This window comes from Pristis pectinata, chromosome 20 (assembly GCF_009764475.1).
Source record: "Pristis pectinata isolate sPriPec2 chromosome 20, sPriPec2.1.pri, whole genome shotgun sequence".
Taxonomy (NCBI): Eukaryota; Metazoa; Chordata; class Chondrichthyes; order Rhinopristiformes; family Pristidae; genus Pristis; species Pristis pectinata.
Window position 1 is genome coordinate 11,248,065 of NC_067424.1, and position 21,855 is coordinate 11,269,919.

General features: G+C 40.1%; 1 protein-coding gene across 1 annotated transcript in view; it reads right to left on the bottom strand.

The window, feature by feature from the left end:
* Positions 1-21,855, bottom strand: part of dstyk (dual serine/threonine and tyrosine protein kinase) — a 77,378-nt gene that overhangs the window by 14,475 nt on the left and 41,048 nt on the right. The window contains exons 3-9 of the mRNA XM_052034758.1: positions 15,248-15,941; positions 8,040-8,278; positions 5,465-5,548; positions 3,880-4,056; positions 2,498-2,627; positions 1,423-1,579; positions 262-394 (exon numbers count right to left, since the gene is read on the bottom strand). Coding sequence (XP_051890718.1) covers positions 262-394; positions 1,423-1,579; positions 2,498-2,627; positions 3,880-4,056; positions 5,465-5,548; positions 8,040-8,278; positions 15,248-15,941 — 1,614 coding nt within the window. The remainder of the gene's footprint in view (positions 1-261; positions 395-1,422; positions 1,580-2,497; positions 2,628-3,879; positions 4,057-5,464; positions 5,549-8,039; positions 8,279-15,247; positions 15,942-21,855) is intronic.

The window sequence follows — 21,855 nt, forward strand, 5'->3', positions numbered from 1 at the left end:
TAAAATTTCATTCCTAATTAAAAATCAAGAAACATTTTACTGTACAGGGATTGAAGGAAATTGGAATTCTTCCACTGATCAGGGTTAACTTGAAGAGTTGAAATAGATCAACTGATATTTGTTGGATAATAGTGGAACTAAGGTGGTTAACTGAAGTTGATCATCATGATTTAACTGAATGGCAGAGCAACCTCAAAGGACTGAAAGACCTCACTAAACAAAGACAAAATCTTTGTGGAATAAGAGATTTCTCAAGTTTACCTTCAGCCCAGCATAGAGATCTCTGTGTAGTCTCTCCATGATTAACAGGACAGCAATGCTGGAGCCACCTCCATAACTGTAGTCTATAACTGACCCATGAAGATCAACTAGCCGCTCATGTCTAGGTAAAGATCTATTAGGAGGGAAAAAATAAAAATATCTTAAATTGTAAAAAGGAAGGAAAACATTGTGACTGAACTAAAATTACGAACAATGAAAGAAATTCAAAATTCAATGATCAATACACCTTTCTACAGAATTTGGTAACAGTAGCTCACATCCTATTAAGCTGCAACATTCAAATGAATGGTCATTTCCAAACTCAAGTACTTCATACTTCAATTTAATTTCTCCCTTGCAAAATCAAACTAAATGCTTGGTTCAACATCTCAAACAGGGATCCTATTTCCACCATGTACCCCACACACTCTATCACAACCTCTCACCTCTATCATGACCCATCCTGCTAACGGAAGTTAGAAGTTAACCATTTGGCCTTTCAAGCCTGTTCAGATGACAGTACATTACCAAATTCTGAGCTGCTAGACACAGGTGTGGAAACTCAAATGTTGCAGCCTGCATAGGGCACCTTACCAGCAATTCACCAAAACTACTGACAAAACACAAGCACATTACAGCTTAACAGCTATAGAAAGTATAGTCAAGCATCAACTCAAGTTGTTTTTAAATTTCTCCAGCTATAGGAATGAGGAATAATCATGTTTGGCAACAAAAATCCTTCCATTTATCATGAAATCTTTTCATATCAGGTTTATACAAATGCTACGGCCCCAAAACGAGCAACCGCCTTGAGAGCCCCTTCAGAGGCTCCATTTAAAGCAGCCATTTGTTGGTTGTCCAATTGAAAAATCTCTTTCCACAAGGACAATGTGGAAATAGCCAAAACAAAAACCAATTCACATCAGACAGCATAAAACGTCTGCTTTTTTTTTTAAAAAGGTGAAAATTAGAATTTCACTCCAACTAATTAAAGGGAAGAATGCTACCTAAGCCTAAAACCTACCAACACTGGACAAGGAACCAAACTTAACTTTTCTTGAATTAGCAATGCAAGATGAAACTTTAAACACAATAAGGCAAGGCTGAGTAAATAAGTCCCTGGTGAACTGATACTGATAACAACCTCCACACAGCTCGTACCTTGTGTAGTGAAATTCGAGTGCAAGGTCATTCCAGTGCTTGTCATCTGGAGGTACAACGGACTTGAGAGCACAGGGAGAGTGACCAGCCCAATTATCACAGAGATACACAACTCCATACTGACCACGGCCCAGCTCACTTCCAAGTTTAGGTTTACCTGTGTTACAGCAACAAATTGCATTAGATTATTCTAATTTTGTTTTCCTTACTTCAGAAAGGATAAATTAGCAAATTTACCAGAACAATGCAGAAACTTAAAGGGTTAAATCAGAGACCATTTAATAGAAATGGAACAGTACAGCACAGGAACACACCTTTCAGCCCACAATGTTACACCAAACTACTTAAGCTAAAGACACCTAATTAAAATAACCCCTTCTGCCTGCACATGGTTCATATTCCCCCCCTCCCATTCTCTGCATATTCATGTGCCCAAGAGCCTCAAACACCTCTATCATATCTGCCTCCACCACCCCTCCTGACACCCACCACTGTGCAACACTTACCCCATTTAATACAAGAGTGAAGAATAGGTGATCTTATTGAGACATTTACTATGATTAAGCAAGCTGATGTTGCAGAATAAAGTGAGTTTCTTCCAATGGAGCAACCCACAGCCCAAAGAGCTGGGCCATTCATGAGCAATGCCAGGAAGAACTTTTTCCACAGAAGAGGGTGGTAAAGATCTAGAACTCTCCACCCAACCCCCATAAAGCTGTGAAGTCAGAAGTGAACTGAAAATTCAAAACTCAGACTGATGGATTTTTGTTGAGATCATTAAGAGAAAAGAATTGTAGCAGATAAAGTTAAGAAATCAATTAGCCATGACCTAACTAAATGCTTCAACAGGCTCAAGGGGCTGAAAGCCCAACTCGTTGCCGTCCCATGTTGCTTCTACTATAGATTTTTTAATATAACTATATTACTGTGTACATACTCTCTAGTAGCAATTTAATGCAATAACGAAAATCAAAGGAGAACAAATTTTCATTGATGTTCTCATGTACATTACTACTCAAGGCAGTATTCAGCGACCACAACAGTCAAAACAAGCTCTAGACTCGAACAACCTTACCATGCAGCAGCAAGTCCCGGAGAGAACGACTTTCCAATGAAAGACGAGCTAGTCGTGGGGCATGGTCTTTCCGTACCTTTAGCCAGAGATCCTCTGTTCTTTCAAGTTTTCCTGAAAGTCCTGTTTCAAGCTGCAGTACAACAGCAGAAAAAACAAAACAGAATGATTTGGGGGAGGATACTACATTTAAATCAAGTTCAATTACTACACATGGGATAGGTCATGGTGAAAGATGCAGGGGACTGTGGGGAGGCAAGATGCATTCCTGGGCAGACCATAAGTACCATCACAATCCTGACTGGCAAAAAGATTCATTTGTACTTCTACATTCATATTTGTTTCAATTATTTCCATTCTCAGGATTGGAGTATGGCTGGACTAGGAGTTCAAACAAGGGAACAGCTTATTAGTGTAGATATGAAGTAGTGCAAACACCGTAACCCAAAAATACAGTATGTTGGAAATGCTAGGGGTCTGGCAGTATCCATGGGGAGAGAAAGTTATAAAGTTCCAGCCAGTGAGATTTTATCAGGGTGCCTGGAAGATCGCTACAGAAATGTAAACTTGCTTTGTGCAAAATGTTGCCTGACATACTGAATATTTCCAGCATCTTGTTTGTTTTCTTTATTATACAGAATTTCAGCATCTATACTATTTTAGTCTATTAACACTAAAAATTTGCATACAGCCAAGTCTTGTAATTATCTAAAATCAAAACAAACTGGTCATTTATTCCCACCCAATCGATATCAGAGTCACACCACATGCTCCAGCTATCACTGGCACAAAGCTGAGGAACTAATTGCAAAGTGCATCCAGTTACGGAGCTCAGAACATCTCTGACCCATCCCAGGATTCAGTGGCAAGTCCAAAAACAGGGTAGAAGGTCACAGTCATCTACAACTGACCTTCAGTTCATTTCTGACAATAGTGCTTGCAATGCACAGGCATGCAAGGGAACTCATGAACATAATCACCATTTTCCTGTTTGCTCGTAGTTTGCAAGTGGCACTGGTAATGTTGTCATTGATTGTCCATCCAAAATTGGCAGTTTCTTCTTCTTGGGCATTTCAAGAGACAATTCAAGTTGACCACATTAATGGAAATTCAGTCAGGCCAAACAAGCATAGCATATTGTCTTCAATCAAGGACATAACTGAACCAAGCTGCTTCTATAACAATGCAGAAAGTTCCACAGTGACTATTACTGATGACTTTTTAAATCCAGATTTTAAGTTCATCAGCTACTTTGGTGTGATTCAAATGCAAGTGGATGAATATTCCACGCATCTGTTAATTGTACAGTAGCTTAATCATTCTCCTAAAGCAAGCCTGATAGAAGTGTTGTAGAGTATCATAATACAAATACAACATGAACAAACCTGCCGTAAAGAGGCAGCAAATGCCTCATGTGAGCTATTAAGACGGGTGCGGAATTGACTACAAATGCTTTTCGCAAGTTTTGATGCAGAAAGGCTCTCGATGGCATCCTGAGCAATTTTCCTTTTCCACTCGATGGCTATAGCTGGAGGGTGTACCCAAGGCATCCTTTGAATAATCTACAAAGTGGAAAAAGAGGAAGAAAGTAAGGAACCTTGGGACTTCCCATAAGAAACTTGGCAGTCACTGACGTCAAGATTTTCAGTTTCCCTTAGGCCAATCTTCTTGCATGATGCCACATTTGTTGGACAATTTTGAAGATTCTAACAACCCTTTAAATTACCCAAATGACCTGGCTTCATGGATCTATCCATACACACAGAACATAACGGCAGATTACTTGGAGACATCACTAATCTGATCAGATACAATTTCCTCCTGGGAACACAAAATGCACTCTTCCTGTTACTATACTAAATGCATGACAACTCAGAGCAAATTTATTGCCCAACCTGCTAATTGCCAGAGATCAAATACCTCTGCAAATGCCAAAAAGGTAATGAAATACTTATCTAGAGTCAGGATACCTGCATATTTCTTGATAAGTTAATTAAGCACAAGCATACAACAAATGAAATTGCACTAAATTGCTATGTTATGCACCATTTGTAAACTAACAGCCCGACTGAAGTTACTTGTTGCAGATTTCATCATTTTCCAACCATTGTAAATTAATTTGCTTAACTTTCTCTAAACCTGCTCGACTATTGTCACAAGGTGATCTACAAGCGTCTCTACAAACGGGACGTCTTGATCCAGCTTGTTGTTTCTTCATACAAGAACACCAAGACGTCAATTTAATAACCTTGCCAACAGCATACAATTGAAACCCAACCCAAAAGGCATCTAAAAACAATGAAACTCACATCCATTACACATGCTTATCTTTCAGAAGAGAATGAGTAGTGCTCCTTGCCTGTAAATCTGGCCATTTGTTATTCATTCATCAACACAATGCAAATGTTGCTGATAAAGCCAGCAGTTATTGCCCAACCTGAACTGAGCAGCTCGCTGTGCCATTTTCAGAGAATAGTGGAAAGTCAAGCACATCATTGTGGGTCTGGAAACACACAAGCCAGACTAGGTACAGTCAACAAATTTCCTCCCCTGAAGACATTACATGAGTTTAAAGTCGCAGTCCAATAACTTCATGATCACAACTACTGATGTATTCCACATTTACTCAGAAGGAAATTCCACAGCTGCTCTATTGGGCTTTGTAAGCACATCCAAATGCATTACCCAATACAATGAAAAACTTAATACTGCTTGCTTAACAGAAGTAGTTACTTGAACTTAAACTATGCAGCAATAAGACACAATGCCCACCCAGCAGTACGTGATGCATTTGATTGATGACGCTAACATAAAAGCTTTTAAACATTTAGGAGAAATGTAAAAGGGAGCATAGATGGAAACTAAAAGGTAGGAATGTAATAAATTTAGTATATAAAGGGGCAACTCCGAATATCTTCTAACCTCATCTATTCTATCATAGTACGCAGATCAACAGAAAAGAATGCTTACCTGCTTGATCTGCTCCCAAAGCAGCCGGGAAACTGTTGATCCAGAGTGGAATGTCACCTCAACATGATAGGCAGCATTTAAAATCTATAAAAAAGGCACCATTATTTACCACAATCCTAAATAGTTAAGATGTTAAGCTTTAATTCTCAATACAAGTATACTGAGACATGAAATGTTTCATGTACAGCATGCCTAGGAAGAGCAAGTAAACCTCTTGGCCCCAAAGCTCACTTTCCTCACATCATGATCCAAGATGAACTAAATAGATTGATTACTATGATTAGGCAACAATTCCATTAGAGTATCAGAAACAACCCAAACATTGTTACATGAACCTTGGACTTCAATTTTATTCTTTCACTAATTCTTGTTTTGAAATGACCATAGAGTTTCGCTACTATACTATTTGATCCAGATGAAACACATGGTCACTTTCATTATTCACTTTCAAAATGGACCTTCAACAGGATCTTTAACAGCATTGATGTACAGAGGGATCTTGGGATCCAAAACCATAGCTCCCCGAAAGTGGCATTATAAGTTGATAGGGTGGTAAAGATGGTGTATGGTGTGCTTGCCTTTATTAGTTGAGGCATTGAGTTCAAGAGTCAAAGTTACGTTGTAGCTACATGAAACTCTGGTAAGGCTGCATCTGGAGTACTGTATTCAATTCTAGTTGCCCATTAGAGGAAGTATGTCGAGACTTTAGAGAGGGTGCAGAAGTTTACCAGGATGCTGCCTGGATTAGAGGGCATGTGCTATAAAGGAGAGATTGGACAAACTTGGGTTGTTTTCTCTGGGGTGTCGGAGGCTGAGGGGAGACCCAATAGAAGTTTGTAAGATTACGAGAGGCTTGATAGAGTAGACAGTCAGCATCCTTTTTCCTGCCCCAATCGGGTCAAAATGTTTAATACTAGGGTATTATAAGGCAAAAGGGGGAAAATTCAAGAGATGTGCAGGGCATTTTTTTTTAAATATACAGAATGGTGTGTGCCTGGAACACACCGTCAGTGGTGGTGGCCAAGACAGGTATGACAGAAGCAGTTAAGAGGCTCTTAGAGAGACACATGAATATGCAGAGAATGGAGAGATAGGGACCATGTGCAGGTAGAAGTGATTAGTTCAATTAGGTATCATTACTTTAATGAGTTCGGCACAACATTGTGGACTGAAGGGCCTGTTCCTGTGCTGTACTGTTCTATGTTCCAAGCTTTCCTCATTCCCAAGACCAAACTCATTTACCATTGGGACCTCCCAAACAGTGATCAATTCTCTTGTTGGCAATAATATAGCTGGTATGTCCCCTTCATTATTCAAGTACTTCTTATTTAGTTATCTCAGTTTATATTACAAGATGCTCTGGCTGAGTAAAACAACTTCACATAGGGGAAGAAAAAAAACAGCAAACAAAAAATACATTTAGTCAGAAATTATCTCTGCAACAAACTAATTTTAAGGAAAATTTATATCACAGGTCCCAGGAGCTCTCCAGTTTGCTTCATGCAGCAATCTTCAAGGTTCTCACTGGCATTATTACATCACAGGACTTGAAATACTATGGGGCAAGTATCTCCAATTCAAATTACTATGTCTTAAAAAGGTCCAATTATAATCTCAAACAAATTACTATGGACTTCCAATCACATCATCATAGTACAGGGAAAAGAATGAAATGGCTACAGGTGTTGTAACAAAGTCACCTGACATGAAGATTTGTCTGAGACAGAAAATTAACAATCTGGGGTCAAAGTCAACATTTGATTTGCAGCACAGATAAAAGTCATTCCACCACTGGATCAACACCAATACTTGTCATCTATACAAAGCTCACCATCAGTATTATATTCAACATGCAGAGTCAATGACTTCTGTGCAGTTCTCCTAAGGACCACAGGCAACACATGACATGTGGAACAGCAAAACCCTCCAACCATTACATCCCCTACTGCAAACTCAGATAAAATTCTTGTATTTGGTATTATGTTGAGCACACTCCAAGTTGACATTTTGTGCAGTTGGTTGTTTGGAGATGGTTCATCTTAGTATTGCTGCCTCGCTGGCAGATAATCAACAACAGAATTGAAAAAGCTGAAAATATACTTGAATTGACTTCAAAAAAATTAAGTGCCACCTTCAGACTAGAAACTGGAGATAGGGGACAGAATAAATCTAACATTTCAGTTATGTAGCCCAACGAGCAAGAGAATCATCATCAAGATGATTCCATTTAACAACCTCTCAAAACTCTTGAAGGTGGTTCGAGCAGATTACTTTATTGCTGTATTTATTCTGCATTATCCTATAAATATATTTCAACTATTTACACATTTTCTTTTTGTATGTTACCAATGAATATGCCTCTGCACTCAACTGTATTCTGGATCATATGTGCAATATTTCCTCCTCTTCCCTTAAATCAGTGCACATTTACGATACTTGCTAGAAAATACTAACTCATCACAAAAACTTTGTACAGAAACAAGCTGCCACTTGGAAGTTTTACAGAAACTGCTGTACAGTGCTGATAATACTTGCTTGCCCATCACTCGTGATCTATTACCCACTTTTGACACACCTGCTTCAGGTGATTGCTGGCGACACTGTTAACTGCAGAATCCTGGTTGGATTTCTCCAGGCTCTTCAAGCAGCGTTCAAGGGTCCCAACAAAACTCTCTCGAAGGTAGTCAACAGAGCTGATTAGTTTATTAGCAACTGCCTGATTTAACCGAGAAATAATCAACTCCTGAATCTGTTTGATGCAGCACTTAATGTCCTTATTGCCAACAGTCTCACCATTCTCACAGATGATCATGTCTGAGGTTGAGGGTGGGGAATGGGGGGGGGGGGGGGGGGGGTAAAAAAAAGAAAAGACAAAAGCTTAATGTTAAAAGAATTCCAGAAAATCAAATTACAAATACTGTAAAATATTGCAGTTCATTTTAAACACTGTTACCAAACTGAAAAGGTTAGGAAACTCATATTTAATCAATGCAAAATTATCACAATTACATTCCAGCTAAAGTGGGAGGCAGGGCTGCATGGGAAAATTCTATGTTCCATAGAGTCGTACAGCATGGAAACAGGCCCTTAAACCCAACTGATCCATGCTGACCAAGATTCCCATCCAAGCTAGTCCCATTTGCCTGTGTTTGGCCCATATCCCTCTAAACTTTTCCTATAATTTGTATCTTATAAATGTTGTCTCAACCACTTCCTCTGGCAGCTCATTCCACATTCTGACCACTCTGGGTGGAAAAAGTTGCCCCTCAGGTTCCTATTAAATCTCTCCCCCTCACCTAAACCTATACCCTCTAGTTCTCGATTCTGAAAAACCCTGTTGAAAAAAAGAGCATTCACCCTATCTATACACCCTTATGATTTTATAAACCTCTAAGATCACCCCTCATTCTCCTATGCTCCAATAAAAAAGTCCCAACTTGCTCACTCTCTCTCCATAACTTAGTCCCTTGAGTTCTGGCAACATCCTTGTGAATCTCCTCTGTACTCTTTCCAGCTTTACGACATCTTTCCTACAGCAGGGTGACCAAAGCTGAACACCATATTCCAAATGCAGCCTCACCAACATCTTGTACAACTGCAACATCCCAACTTCCATACTCAATGCCCTGACTGATGAAAGCCAGTATGCCAAAAGCCTTCTTTAAATAAAGTAATCAAATAGTTAAAGATAAAAAACACACAATACAGAAATAAAATCTTGAAGTCCTATTTAGTGAGGTAGACCCAGGATACTTGCTAATCATTGGAGAAGCAACTTGGTGCCCTGTAAGATTCCCAAATTTCGATTACAAACATTGAGTAAGCATGTGGTAAAAATACTCCGGGCTGTAGGATTGTCACTAGTAATCTCACAGAACCAAGAATAGGCTATTCAGTCCCTCAATCCTGTTCCAGTTTTCAAATGAGATTGTAGCTTGTGTTGGCTTCATATCAATTAAAGTAAGCTAATGTACTAAAGTAAGAACCTAACATATTAGAGTAAATTGGTTTAAGTGTGACTAACACTATTGCAGGAGTTTCTAATTCTGCCAAAGATTATTCACCCATATAATTGATGCACCTCATCTCATAAGCTGTTACACAATGACAAAGTTAATTAATATTGTTTCACATAGCCAGGGTGGGGTTACTCATTTAGAATTGAAATGAGAAACGTTAATGGTTTGAATGTCTTCAGTATTCAGGAGGTCTGTAGCTACTTGCTTATTTATATTCAGAATTGAAATTGGGAGATGCATGGACACCAAGGGAATCAAGGCATTGGGGATAGTATTAGTGACAGGAAAACAAAATTAATAACAGAACAGGCTTTTAGTGGCACATTGCCTGCACCATTGATTAATTTTAGAAACAGACACCACCGTTTATTTTGGATATTTGGATATCAGGAAGTGACCAAGTATCCCTTTGCAAAGCACCTACCACCCTGAAAATCCCCATGATCCCAGTTCCCAGAATTTGGAGAGGGCAGGAAACAAAAACAAGTGTAATAAATTATTTAAAATGTTTACCATCTGCTATGCACTTCCTATTTATCATCATAATCTGTTTATTACACTTTCTTGGCACACCAGACAAGTGTGCAGCCTTTTATATAGTCATTGCATCCTATGCCTTCTAACACTAGGTGGTGCTGCTGCTGTTCATCCAAGCTCACCCGGCAGAACCAACTTCTTCAGGTGGCATTTAATCTGTCCACTTATTGACCTGCTCTTCCTCAGAGCACTTCCTCCTTCTGCTGTTTGCTCCTTCCCTATCGCTTTTTGTGCCCGTTTCCGTCCCTATCAGAGTTTACTGCTGTTCTTGTTGGCTTCTGGCAAATCACAGGTTTTCTCTACAGTAGCACCTTTCACAAGTTGTCCTTGGCTGTGAAGTGCACAGAACATGCTTTACAACTTGATGCAGAAGAAAAAAAAAATCAAACAGCTAATTTGGTTTCCAAGCTTCATGATAATTACCAGGTAATACCTTAGATATAAATAAATATTGTCCATAGAACCCAGGAGAACCCCTTGCTTTGAAATCACTATTGGATCAGTAAGAGCAGTTCTCTTGGCAGCTTCCCAGCATTGATCAAGCAGGGAGCACAAAAAGTGAGCACATTCAAGATTACATTCTTCAAGCACTGAGGTGGCAGACTTGCAAGTAGCAGAGTCTATCAGAAGGGGCAGAGTGCTAAAAACTTTTGCGAAACAGTAGAAAAGAATAGATGGAAAGAAATTGCAATGAACTAGCATGCACTCAAATCATCACTGTTGAATGATGTAGGCAACAGTATTAATTTAAGTAGGGATTGGATCAATTCCAAAATAGAAGGGACAATGTTGAAGAAACAAGGACAGTGGGACTATCTGGAAATATCTGATAAGAAGCTCTCATCTTGCATGATATAAAAAGTGGCTAGAAAAGATTTTCACACATGACTTAAGAAAATTCTTAAACCATTGAATTTAAGCTTTTGCTTTACAGGAGGGAATTGAATTGACAAAGGGTATTAAATTCCCAGTTCAATCAGCTTTATAAATAATTTAATTCAAGAACTGCAAATACTGGATTAGGATGCCTCATGTTCACTGCCACCTTTCACTTGCAAAAGAAAAACTCACGTCTTCTACTTAAGCAGAAGCATTGTTGTTTGGATCAGTGGATAATACAAGTTATTTTGCAGTGCGTAACTACTTTAAAAATTCAGCATGTCTATTGTCAACTTGATATTTTCTGATGCACCTTAGTTAAGGAAATGTACCAGATCATTTCTTTGCTTGGGGTGGAATCCTGTTCTGTTCTAACTTTCAAAAGTACTCGATGCCTATGAAAATCTTAAGGTGTACTTTAGACAGCATGAGAAATCCAAAAATGCTAGATTAGATATTTTCTGGAAAAGTTTTGCTGATCTGAGGGCAATATTGGCCAGCACACAGGAGAAGGTCCCTGAAAGCAGTCATTAAAAGGACAAGGCTCACAGCTCTTGCGACTCAATGCACATGATCACTGGGAAATCCCAAAGGGCAAGAGTGGAATACACAAAGACCACTTTTCTGCACAAAGCACTTAGCTATCATACTCTACTAGATTTAGTAATACAAGGACCTCCCCCCAGGTGATGAAAATGAATTAATGTCAAATTTTCAGGAGTCACATCCATGGTCTCAATTTCACAAGCTGAGGTTGAATGCCTTCAGTGACAAAATAATCTTTGTACTCCGAAGTCACTGAGTGATACTCTTCGACAACATGCATTTGCAGGGTTGCTGTATGCAGGGCAAAGGTATTATGGGCAAAGTGTCCTTCAATTAAATAACTAGGGCTGACATTCTAACATGCTGAGAGTACTGGTTTGCTGAAAGTGCCAGACTAGAAAGTATGAAATCATGTCTTCCCTAAAGTGTGATGTCAATGTTACTGACTGCAACAGCACTATACGTGGAGAGGTTTGTCATCAACAAGGCTGGTACTCTTTCTCAGTGGACTTGTAAGGAGTTGATTTGTTACTTGCCTCATCCTCAAAGCCACTATCTTCACCTTAGAAATAACAAAACATTTCAAATCATTGAAACAATTCAAAGTACTCATTATATAGACTCAGACCTGGATGTCTTTAATTTGTACTATATAATCCTGTATATTTTTTACAGATTAGAATACAATAAAAGGTGCCACTCTGATCATTCAACTTTCTGGCAGTGGGCAGCACGGTAGCGTAGCAGTTAGCACGATGCTATTACAGCGCCAGCGATCGAGTTTTGATTCCCATCGCTGTAAGGAGTTTGTACATTCTCCCATGTCTGCGTGGGTTTCCTCCCACGTTGCAGAGACGTACAGGTAGGTTAATTGGGTTTAAAATGGGTGGTGCGGACTCGTTGGGCCAGAAGGGCCTGTTACCACGCTGTAAATAAAAATTTTAAAAAATTAAAAAACGTCAAATCTGCGCCACCAGCTTCAAGAAATAAAAGCAAATGATTAAATATTGTCTGATAAAGGAATCTCATCCATTTTTTAAAATCAACCAATTTCTATGTTAGTTCATTTTGGAGGTTTTATCATTGGCACACTTGGAAATATGACAAGATATAAAAACAGCAGGGAGTTTACAAAAGCCAATTCATCTGTTTTACACTTAGAACACTACAGCACAGTACAGGCCCTTTAGCCCACGATGTTGTTCCAACATTTTATTCTGCTCTAAGATCTATCTAACCCTTCCCGCCCACATAGCCCCCTATTTTTCTATCATTCATGTGTCTAAGAGTCTCTTAAATGTCCCTAACGTACCTGCCCCCACAACCTCTGCCGGCAGTGTTCCATGCACCCACCACTCTTTAAAAAAAACTTACCTGACGTCCCCCCTTTACCTTCCTCCAATCACCTTAAAATGATGCCCCCTCATGTTAGCCATTGTCACCCTGGGAAAAAGTCTGACTGTCCAACTGACTTGTTCTAAAATAATATTCAGTCCACTGGTCTTCACTACTCCATTGTAAACTACAGTATTTTAAAAACCATTGAGGCGGCAAGTAGATTCCCTCTGTTTTAATATCAAAAACCTTGGAAATTACTAATGCTTAGTAAGCCCATTTCCTACATTTGGCTTGCCAACCACAGTGCCTACTAATGCCCACTTCCTTACTTGACCCAGAGAATCACTCTGGGTTCATCTATATGGCATCAACTCTCACAAATCGTTAAATTTGTATAACTTTGGACACAAGGTGTGTACATTCCGCTGATTTGCTGGTGAATTGTAACATTATGAAGTGTGAAAACAGAGGCTCCATACATGTACCCTGGCCCAAGTCAACAAGCTGCAAAATAAAGACCATTTCAGAGGCCAATTCTTCACTGCACTACTGAGGGTACAACACAGCATAGACCGTTCTCTTTTGGATGGAAGTTGGAACAGAGGTCCCTTTTACCCTTGGAAGTGGATCTAAAAGTTGCCATTTGGACAGTATACCCTGGCACCTTAAATGACCAGTCATAAGTCATTTGCTGCTCTTTGTGGAGCTTCCCCATTTAACAGACCTGCAAAACTTGACACTAATGTATCTTTAAAAAAGAGAAGGAACTGCAAACACCAGAGCAATACAATTGCTAAATGCAATGCATCTCTCCAATGCAGGAATTCTCAGAATTTCCATGAAACAATATCTCAATTTCACCCATTACTGCTTACCTGGAATGGATGAAACCCAACTCACGCACCAATCATCTTGCTCAAGTTTAAAAATCTCTTCAATTCCCCTGAAGCCTTTTGAGACTACAACCCCAGCCCATTAAGTTCAGATTGGTTTCCTTCACTATTCAGCAATTTTGCCAAACTAAGCCCACCACCAGAGGGGGTTCATTCCCCAGATGCAGCCTCCTACCAGTCAAATGTGTCACTGCAAAATAATGATTTACATCATCCTGGGAGTAGTGTAGGGGATTAGGGCTGGTGGAGACGAGGATTACTTTACATAAATCTAATGTAAATTACCTTCAAAACACAGCAAACACAGGAGTGACAATAACAGCTTGTGGGTTAAACTACAGTGTGGGTTGTATTGGGCACAACTGTGCCAGGAATTCAACAACAGCTGCTTCTGTATAAAATCACTTGCAACAAATAAAGTAATTACAAATATAAATGAGGAAAACGCTAGCAAAATCCAGCAGGCTCTGGGTATTCAGAAGGAAAATTTGACTGCTAAACTGTTCAATATGGGAAGAACCTCGCACTGGGGAGGAGGGAGTGTGGGTTTGGGTGGATGGCTCTGTTTTTAGACTGAGCTATGAATGAAGGTTGAACACAGTAAATCAATAAATTGTGACGTGATCCCCAATTAGCTACAGTTGATTGATTTGCCCATGCCTCACTTTTTATTTTAGTGTACTTGATGCCTAATCCAAATTGACTTTATGATGCAGAACAAGGAGGTCTTTGTTCCATCATGCCCAAATCAACTCAAATAAATATCCTATTTACTACAGTCATTACAAGCACCCTCCCCACACACTGGAAGTTTATGCTACCCAATTAAAGACCAATTCTTTTGCAAATATGCAAAATGTGACACACTATAAAGCTTAATACAATGAAGGTATAGTGGGAATACCAATAAGATACATGATAGATTTTAAAATGAAGAACACATTATTACAAGTCAAATCTTACTACATCATACAAGATTATGAATGAGACACTGGCCAACCAATTACCAAACTTGTTAGTTTCATAAAAAAGCAGCATCAATACATATAATCCACTCTCCCATTTAGTCAGTCTGAAATTGCAGATTGATTGAGCACAATTGTTCTGTATATCAAATGGCCAATTAGAAAATGAAATAAAACTTTTAACAAGTTGCTATTTAAATTCATTTCCATTAGCCGGATATGAGTGGCTTTATACTGGGAAAGAAAGGGTGGCAAGGCAAACGTAAAATTAAAAAGGAACACCTTTGTAAGAAAGGTGGAATGAAAAACAAATAGTCTCATCCTATGCTTGGCGAGTACATTTATTTTATGATAGAAACTAAGTGGAGCATGCTCTCCACTTTTTGTAATAGTGTGACAAAGAGAAGTCAGTTAGAGTATCATCTTTTGCTGAAGTGTTACAAATTCCTGTACCAATCCCATCACTGCCCAGCCTCCACTGTCATCCAACATCACAATTACCAAAACAGAGATCCCAGATTAGCATTTAATATTTGAGCAAAAAAAATAAAGTGAATGGACCCAAACTAACATTAAATCAAATGAAAAACAACAGGCAAAACTCACCTTTGAATTGCAAGTTTGCTGCCTCTTCTATAAGTTCTTCCTTCATGCCGCTCAGAGTCTCAATAATCATGTCTCTCATTTCCTCCTGCTTCCTGTTTGCTATGCTCATCAGAGACTGGTACAACTCATTCTCCTTGTCCCTGGTGTATTCCAATCTCTTGGGAGTAATCTGCAGGTCCCTCTGCATATCAAAGGCCTGGTTGATGAAGATATCTAAACAACGGCAGTGGACACCATTCAGCACAGTTGCTGCATCAACAAGGTGCATCTGCACCACTTGCTTTGCAAAGACTCCAAGCTGCTTTAACTTGTCAAAGTTTTCTACCAATGTGCTTGTGGCTTTGTTGGTGTGAGATATTCCACACCCTGTGGGACTTAAGTACTCCAGCTTCGTAAGCTGACGATAAAGTGAGCTCTTCTCTTTTTCAGTCTTTGAACTTATCACTAGGTGATCCTTGTCTGGTCCCGAGCATGATTCTGGGTGGTGACCTGACAATTGTTTTGGCACTTTGATGAAGAAAATCGGTAGGGCATGTTTCTTCTTCATGTCCTCCAGCTCTCTTTCTTCATAGTCCGTCAAACGGTCCTCACTGATAGCATAGACAATAATTGGCATGCAATGTCTCAAACAGTCATCTAATGTGCCCCCTTCCGCCTGGGTTTCATAACATGGGAGAACCAGGATATCCATTTCCTAGAAAGGAAACACAACAAAGAAACAGGATAAAAGAGATTCATGCCCAGTTCCAGAGACAGGATTACACAAATCCAGAGTACTCCCAACATGATATTGTTAAAGTGCTACAAAGGCAGCTTTAGCTTTCCATGCCAACATAAAGTTTCAATCAAGGATGCATTGATCAAGTCAAACAACTGTACTGCAATGACAAGTGTTGGATACCTGTGATATCGTTAGGCAAGGAAAGAAATGAAACACAGGTGATACTGATTAGGGATCCAATACTTGAGGGACAGAGACAAAAGGCAAGGCAGATGAAGATGTATACAATTGGGGCATGCATCTAGGAATAAAAACTTAAGTTCTGAATCAAGTACACAGTAGTTCTTGGAACTTTTGCTGTCCTAATTGCACCAGAGAATAATGGCAATCCCCTTAGTCTTTAAATTTAGTCAACGACCACTGCATAACAGCCAAGAAGGATTACATACTGGTTACAGCCCTGTTAGGTTATAGCATATGGTGAATGAGCTAGAAAAAGACTTAACCCCCAAAACAAATGAACTGATTGCCAAGGAACTTTTGGGAACTGGGTCCTATGCAACTTGCCCCTGCAATAAACAGTAACTGCACTTGCAAGCTATTAGTTATGTTGTGGGTTTTGGAATATGGGTTGCTGCACACACAAAAAACTTTCCTCATGAGCTCAGATCCAAATCATTTTCCAGATGGCCACATAAATTTCCTTTAGCAATAACAATAATCTGTATTCACATGGCCCCCAAAATACAGCCAAATAAACTACAGGAACTTCAAGTATGAAACCAAACATATTCCTACACAAAATATGAAGACATTACTGAGGTCTCAAAATCCTAGAGGCACATGACAACAAACATTCAGAATAATCTCAGGAGGATTTGTTAGACATCAAAAATTGGTATTTTATCCAGTTCTCCAAGAAATAATCTGGAAAATGTAGAACTGAAGTGCAAATCTTAGAGTAGCTGACATTTAACACAACCTGCTGGGTCTTGTGTTCCTTTGAGCTCTTCCACTGGTGTTGGGGCCATTGACCAAATTTAAAGACAGAGGTTTTCTTCCTCTTGAACTGAATCTGAAGCTAGAGTTAAGGAACCAGCCCATTCTACTCCGAAATTACTGCCATGCTCACAGCCTACAGGACCCATAGAGCCATCACCAGACAAGTCTCAGCTAATGACATTTCCCTATAACCCAACTCCCCTACAATCATGCAAATGGTCAATTAATGAGGGGAGTGAAATTGAAAAATTAAACCCGAATCCTCTACAGGATGCAACACAGTGACTAAATTCAAGTGCCTTGTTATAATTAATGTGGGATGGAAGAGGAAATAGACACTCCACAATGGTTATTTTTGGCTTCACATTTGCAATCAAGGGGTGAGGGGAAAAAAAGGAACCAGCTGCACAGAAACTCACCAGTTTTTTTTTGATTTCTTGCTTTACAAATCACAACCCCAATTTTCTCATCCAGTTTTGATTCTCACTTAGTAAACAGCACATGCCAATTGTCATTCCAAATAGTTTTATAACTGATGCAATCCCAGCACTGTTAAACAATCCATTTCTTTCTCATTTCCCTTAAATGGTGTTGAGCTTCTCATGTTTTAAACTGTACTCATCCCAGATGAGATGAATCCACACCTACATTTGCCATGGAAAACCTTTAAGTGCACCATCTTCAAACCTGAAAAAAGTGATTGTCCTTGCTGACCTACCATCTCTCCATCCCAAAAAGCATCAAGAAACATGCTCCCAATCAATCCCCTAACTTGCCCTATCTAACTTCATCTAGCACTGACAGGCTACTCCAAAATTTCAATTTGTGCCACGTTTAAAACTACAGCCTATAAGACCTTTCAAACTGCACTCAGTTTCTTTCAACTCATTGCCTAGCCCCATTGCAATGAAGGAACTCAGGTCAGGCAGCATCTGTGGAAGCAGAGAGATAATCGACATTTCAGGTTGAGACCCTGCATCAAGACTGAGTGCAGAAAGGAGATAGTCGGTACAAAGAGGCAAGGAGTGGTAATGCAGGGGATGGTAGGCAGATGACCAAGTAGGGGGAGGGTGGATGTGGAGTCAGAGACCAGAAAGTGATAAATGGAGACCAAGGGCTGCAAATTGTGGAGTCTGTTATGGTTTTAAGTATAACCAGGTAAGTGAGGAATGATGAGCAGATGAAACCATGGAGGGAAGAGACAGGAGGCCCAGTGGGGTGTGCGTGGATTATGGGCAGATGGAACCAGGTGGGGGAGGGGAAAGAAACTGGGTATTGGGGGTGCGGGCTAGGTTGGAAAGGTGGCGATGTTGAGAGAACATGGTCAAATCAGAAGGTCAAAGAAAAGAACAGAGGCAAGGGTTACCTGAAATTGGAAAATTCAATGTTCGTACCATTGGGTTGTGGACTATCCCAGTGCAATACAATACTCTAATTTGCCTCTGGCCTCACTCTGGCAATGAAGGCAGCTGAGGACAGAACAGCACCATTCTTATCTGTGAGATCTCGTTAGTTGTTACAAGTTAGATCCAAATTCTTCAAATGCCCAAACTTAGTCACTCAAAGATATTGCTTTTTCAGTCGCCAGACAAAAGTGGTCAATTTTATAACTCTTCACATCATACTCCACTTACAACCAGTCCATAATCCCTTTCTGTATTAAATCAGCCAGGAATGGGACAACCCTTCTTCAAATAAAATTCTACACCACCCTTCCCATTAACAACTAAAATCTCACCAATTCTGCCTGACCTGCTGAATGTTTCCAGCTTTTTCAGTTTGTTGATTTTAAGACTTGAAACCTACTGGTCCTCCAGTATTTCTTAATGCAGCTTATCAAATTTTGCTCAACATTGCGAATTATCTTAGATAAATTTTTTCTGCAGTGCCTTCAGAGTAAAATGTGTACTTTGTACAATTCAATTGGAATTTCATATTTTATCCTATGATTTGCTGAACTGAAATCCTGGTGACAACAGGATAGTCACACCCCAAGAGCAAAAAATATAAATACTGTGGTATGTGGCTTTGATAATTTGCTAAAGCTTAGTTCATGAAATCCTGGAACTGTTTCCACCAAAGAAACCTCACTTATATAACAACTTGCATGAAAGCAAGCCTTTATGGCAAAGTGTTTCATGGAGGGGGGAATGGGTGGTTTTGCTAAGAGGGAATGGAAATCTAAACAGCAAAATACAGATAAATAACCCAGTACTTTCAAGGGTATACAAGGGCTGGACCAAATAACAGAAATAGAGAGATAATTAAATTTTGAGTGAGCTGTTATATTTGTAGGGACAAATAATATTCAAATTGCAGTCAAATTCTAGTCAGAATGGTTTTGGGTACAAAAGCAACATTTCTAGGAGGACACTTCAGAGAGGCTGGAATGTTCTTGTAATCAGGGAGTTTTCTCATTTCTTCCTCCCAAATCTTAAAGATTTTGATTAGGTAAAGTTGGCTATATGTTTACAGAGATATTAAAGTGCAACCGATGACTGAATTGGTCAAGCATTCGCTTTGTGAACTTGCTGCACTTTACAGCTTAAGTTTGCTGGCCTTCAAACAATGTTAAAAGCAACTGAGACACAAGAGACTGCAGATGCTGGAACCTGGACCAAAAGCAGCTGTTGGACGAATTCAACTGGTCTGTGGAGCAATGCAGCTGCTGTCCAGATCAAAGATCTTAATCTAAAACATCGACCATCCATTTCCCTCCACAGTGGCTGCCTAACCCACCGAGTTACTCCAACAGTTGGTTTAAAAGTAAATAAAAATCAGCAGAAACACAATTACGACCTAGCACTTGAATGCATGCAATCATTCTGCCAAATGTCTCCTTGCTTCAGTTTCACCTTTTGGGTGTCATTCAGACTTGGGTCCAAAAGTTAACACCTGCCTCATGTTATAATTTCAACTGAGGTGACACAAAATAAACTGCAAACAAGGTTATCTTGTCAATGTGCAAGTGGGAGAAGTTACAGAGTGAGAACATAGATTTAAAAATATGTAGACATGCAAAATGCAGAGCAGGAAGACATTTAGCAGGTCAGGCTGAGTATGACTTAGAAAAAAGGGAAACAAGCAGAACCACCTGTACTTTTACGAGGCCCAACACAAGCTTGAGGAACAATCCCTCAGCTTCCATTTGATTATGTTGCAGCCTTCTGGACTCGATATTAAATTCTATAACTTCAGGTATATTGATTTCTCAAATGAAAACAATGCTGGAAATACTCAGCAGGTCAGGCCACATTGAATAAGTTGTAAACAAAGTTATCTCATCAAAGGCTCAATGGGAGCAATTTGAAAGCTGGAACAGACAGAAGAACATATGCTAAAGATTGTAACATTCTACATGCTCACTCTCTAACTGCTCCCATTGACCAGATAACCTTGTCTAGAACTTACCCCCCCAAGGTCACCCTGATTCTGCCCAGAGACATCCCTCCCTTGCCCATTCTCCCTGCAGCCTAAACTTGTGTTCTCTCCTTCCCAGTTGTGATGAAAAACACTTCAATCTGAAGGGTTTATTCTGTTTCTCTTCCTACACATGCCACTTGACCTGTTAAGTGTTTCCAGCATTTTCTCTTATTGCAGGCCATTTCTGCCTGGAAACTATATTATTGTATGGCAAAAGGCAAGACCAGCACATTGTGAAATCTATCTCCATTGAACAAGACTCTAATACGATTGCTCTTTCCCACTCCCTGCATCCAGATCCACAAAGTAGAAACATGACCCAAGTGGAACGCACAAAGCTTATTGATAATAACTAATGCTAATTTCAAACTCTCCTCCAACTGACCCATCCGATTAAAAACCCCTGCCTTCCGTTTTTAAATGAAGTTGTTAATTTCAAGTACAAAACAAAATGATAAAATAGTCATTGTCACAGTGCTTTCTCCCCAGGGCTGCTCATGGGAACGCTGAGACGCATGTTCAAATCCTATGATCTCTGGGATAAAAAGCAAGTTGGCGCCGGAGTGTGGCAACTCATTGCAAGCTGCTCTCTGCAGATATACTCATTACTTTTACTATAATCATTCTATTCTTAAATCTAAAGTTTAAGAATTACTAATGATGTTCTTTTAAATCTTCTTACAGGGCTGGGGATCTTCTGACCTCCAGGAACGACTGATTTACCAACCCAACTCCTGAACCCCCAGATGGAAACAACCAGCGAGACCCAACCCCACTGAGACCCAAGGACCTACCGGAGTGAAGACCTGACCAGCAGGAGCACCCGATGCCATTCCGTGACCCGACCAACCTGGAGGTCCAACTGGAGGCTGAGCCCCAACCCAATGAGAGGCCTGAAGTCAGGGCTGCTCAGGATTGGAAGCCCAACCCCACGGAGCACCCGGGGCCAAGCCCTGACACCAGGAGTCCCCTGGATACCCCCCACTTACCTGATGGGGCAGCCCACTCCTCTTCAGGACCTTTAGACCTGTATGGGAACAACAACTTATCCCACAGGCCAGCTGAACCCACTCCAGGTCTGTCCTTAAGCAATCACGTACTTTCCAATCTATCCACTGCTAGGCACCGAGGACCAACCAGACACAGCTATTTATCTCGGAAATGTGGTAAGAGGACTGGGCTGCAGGTGAGACTGAAACAGTGTGGGTTCAAGACCACCCTCCCAACCATACTATTAGCTAACATCCAGGCCATTAAGAACAAAGTTGATGAACTAAGGGCAAGACTGACCTACCAAAGAGAACTGAGGGACTCCTGTGTGCTATGTCTCACCAAAACGTGGCTTACACCTGCTTCACCTGACTGTGCCATACAACCCAAGGGCTTCTCAATCCACTGAATGGACTGTACAGCACCCTCAGGCAAAAATCAGAGGGGTCTGCTTCATAATCAATAACTAGTG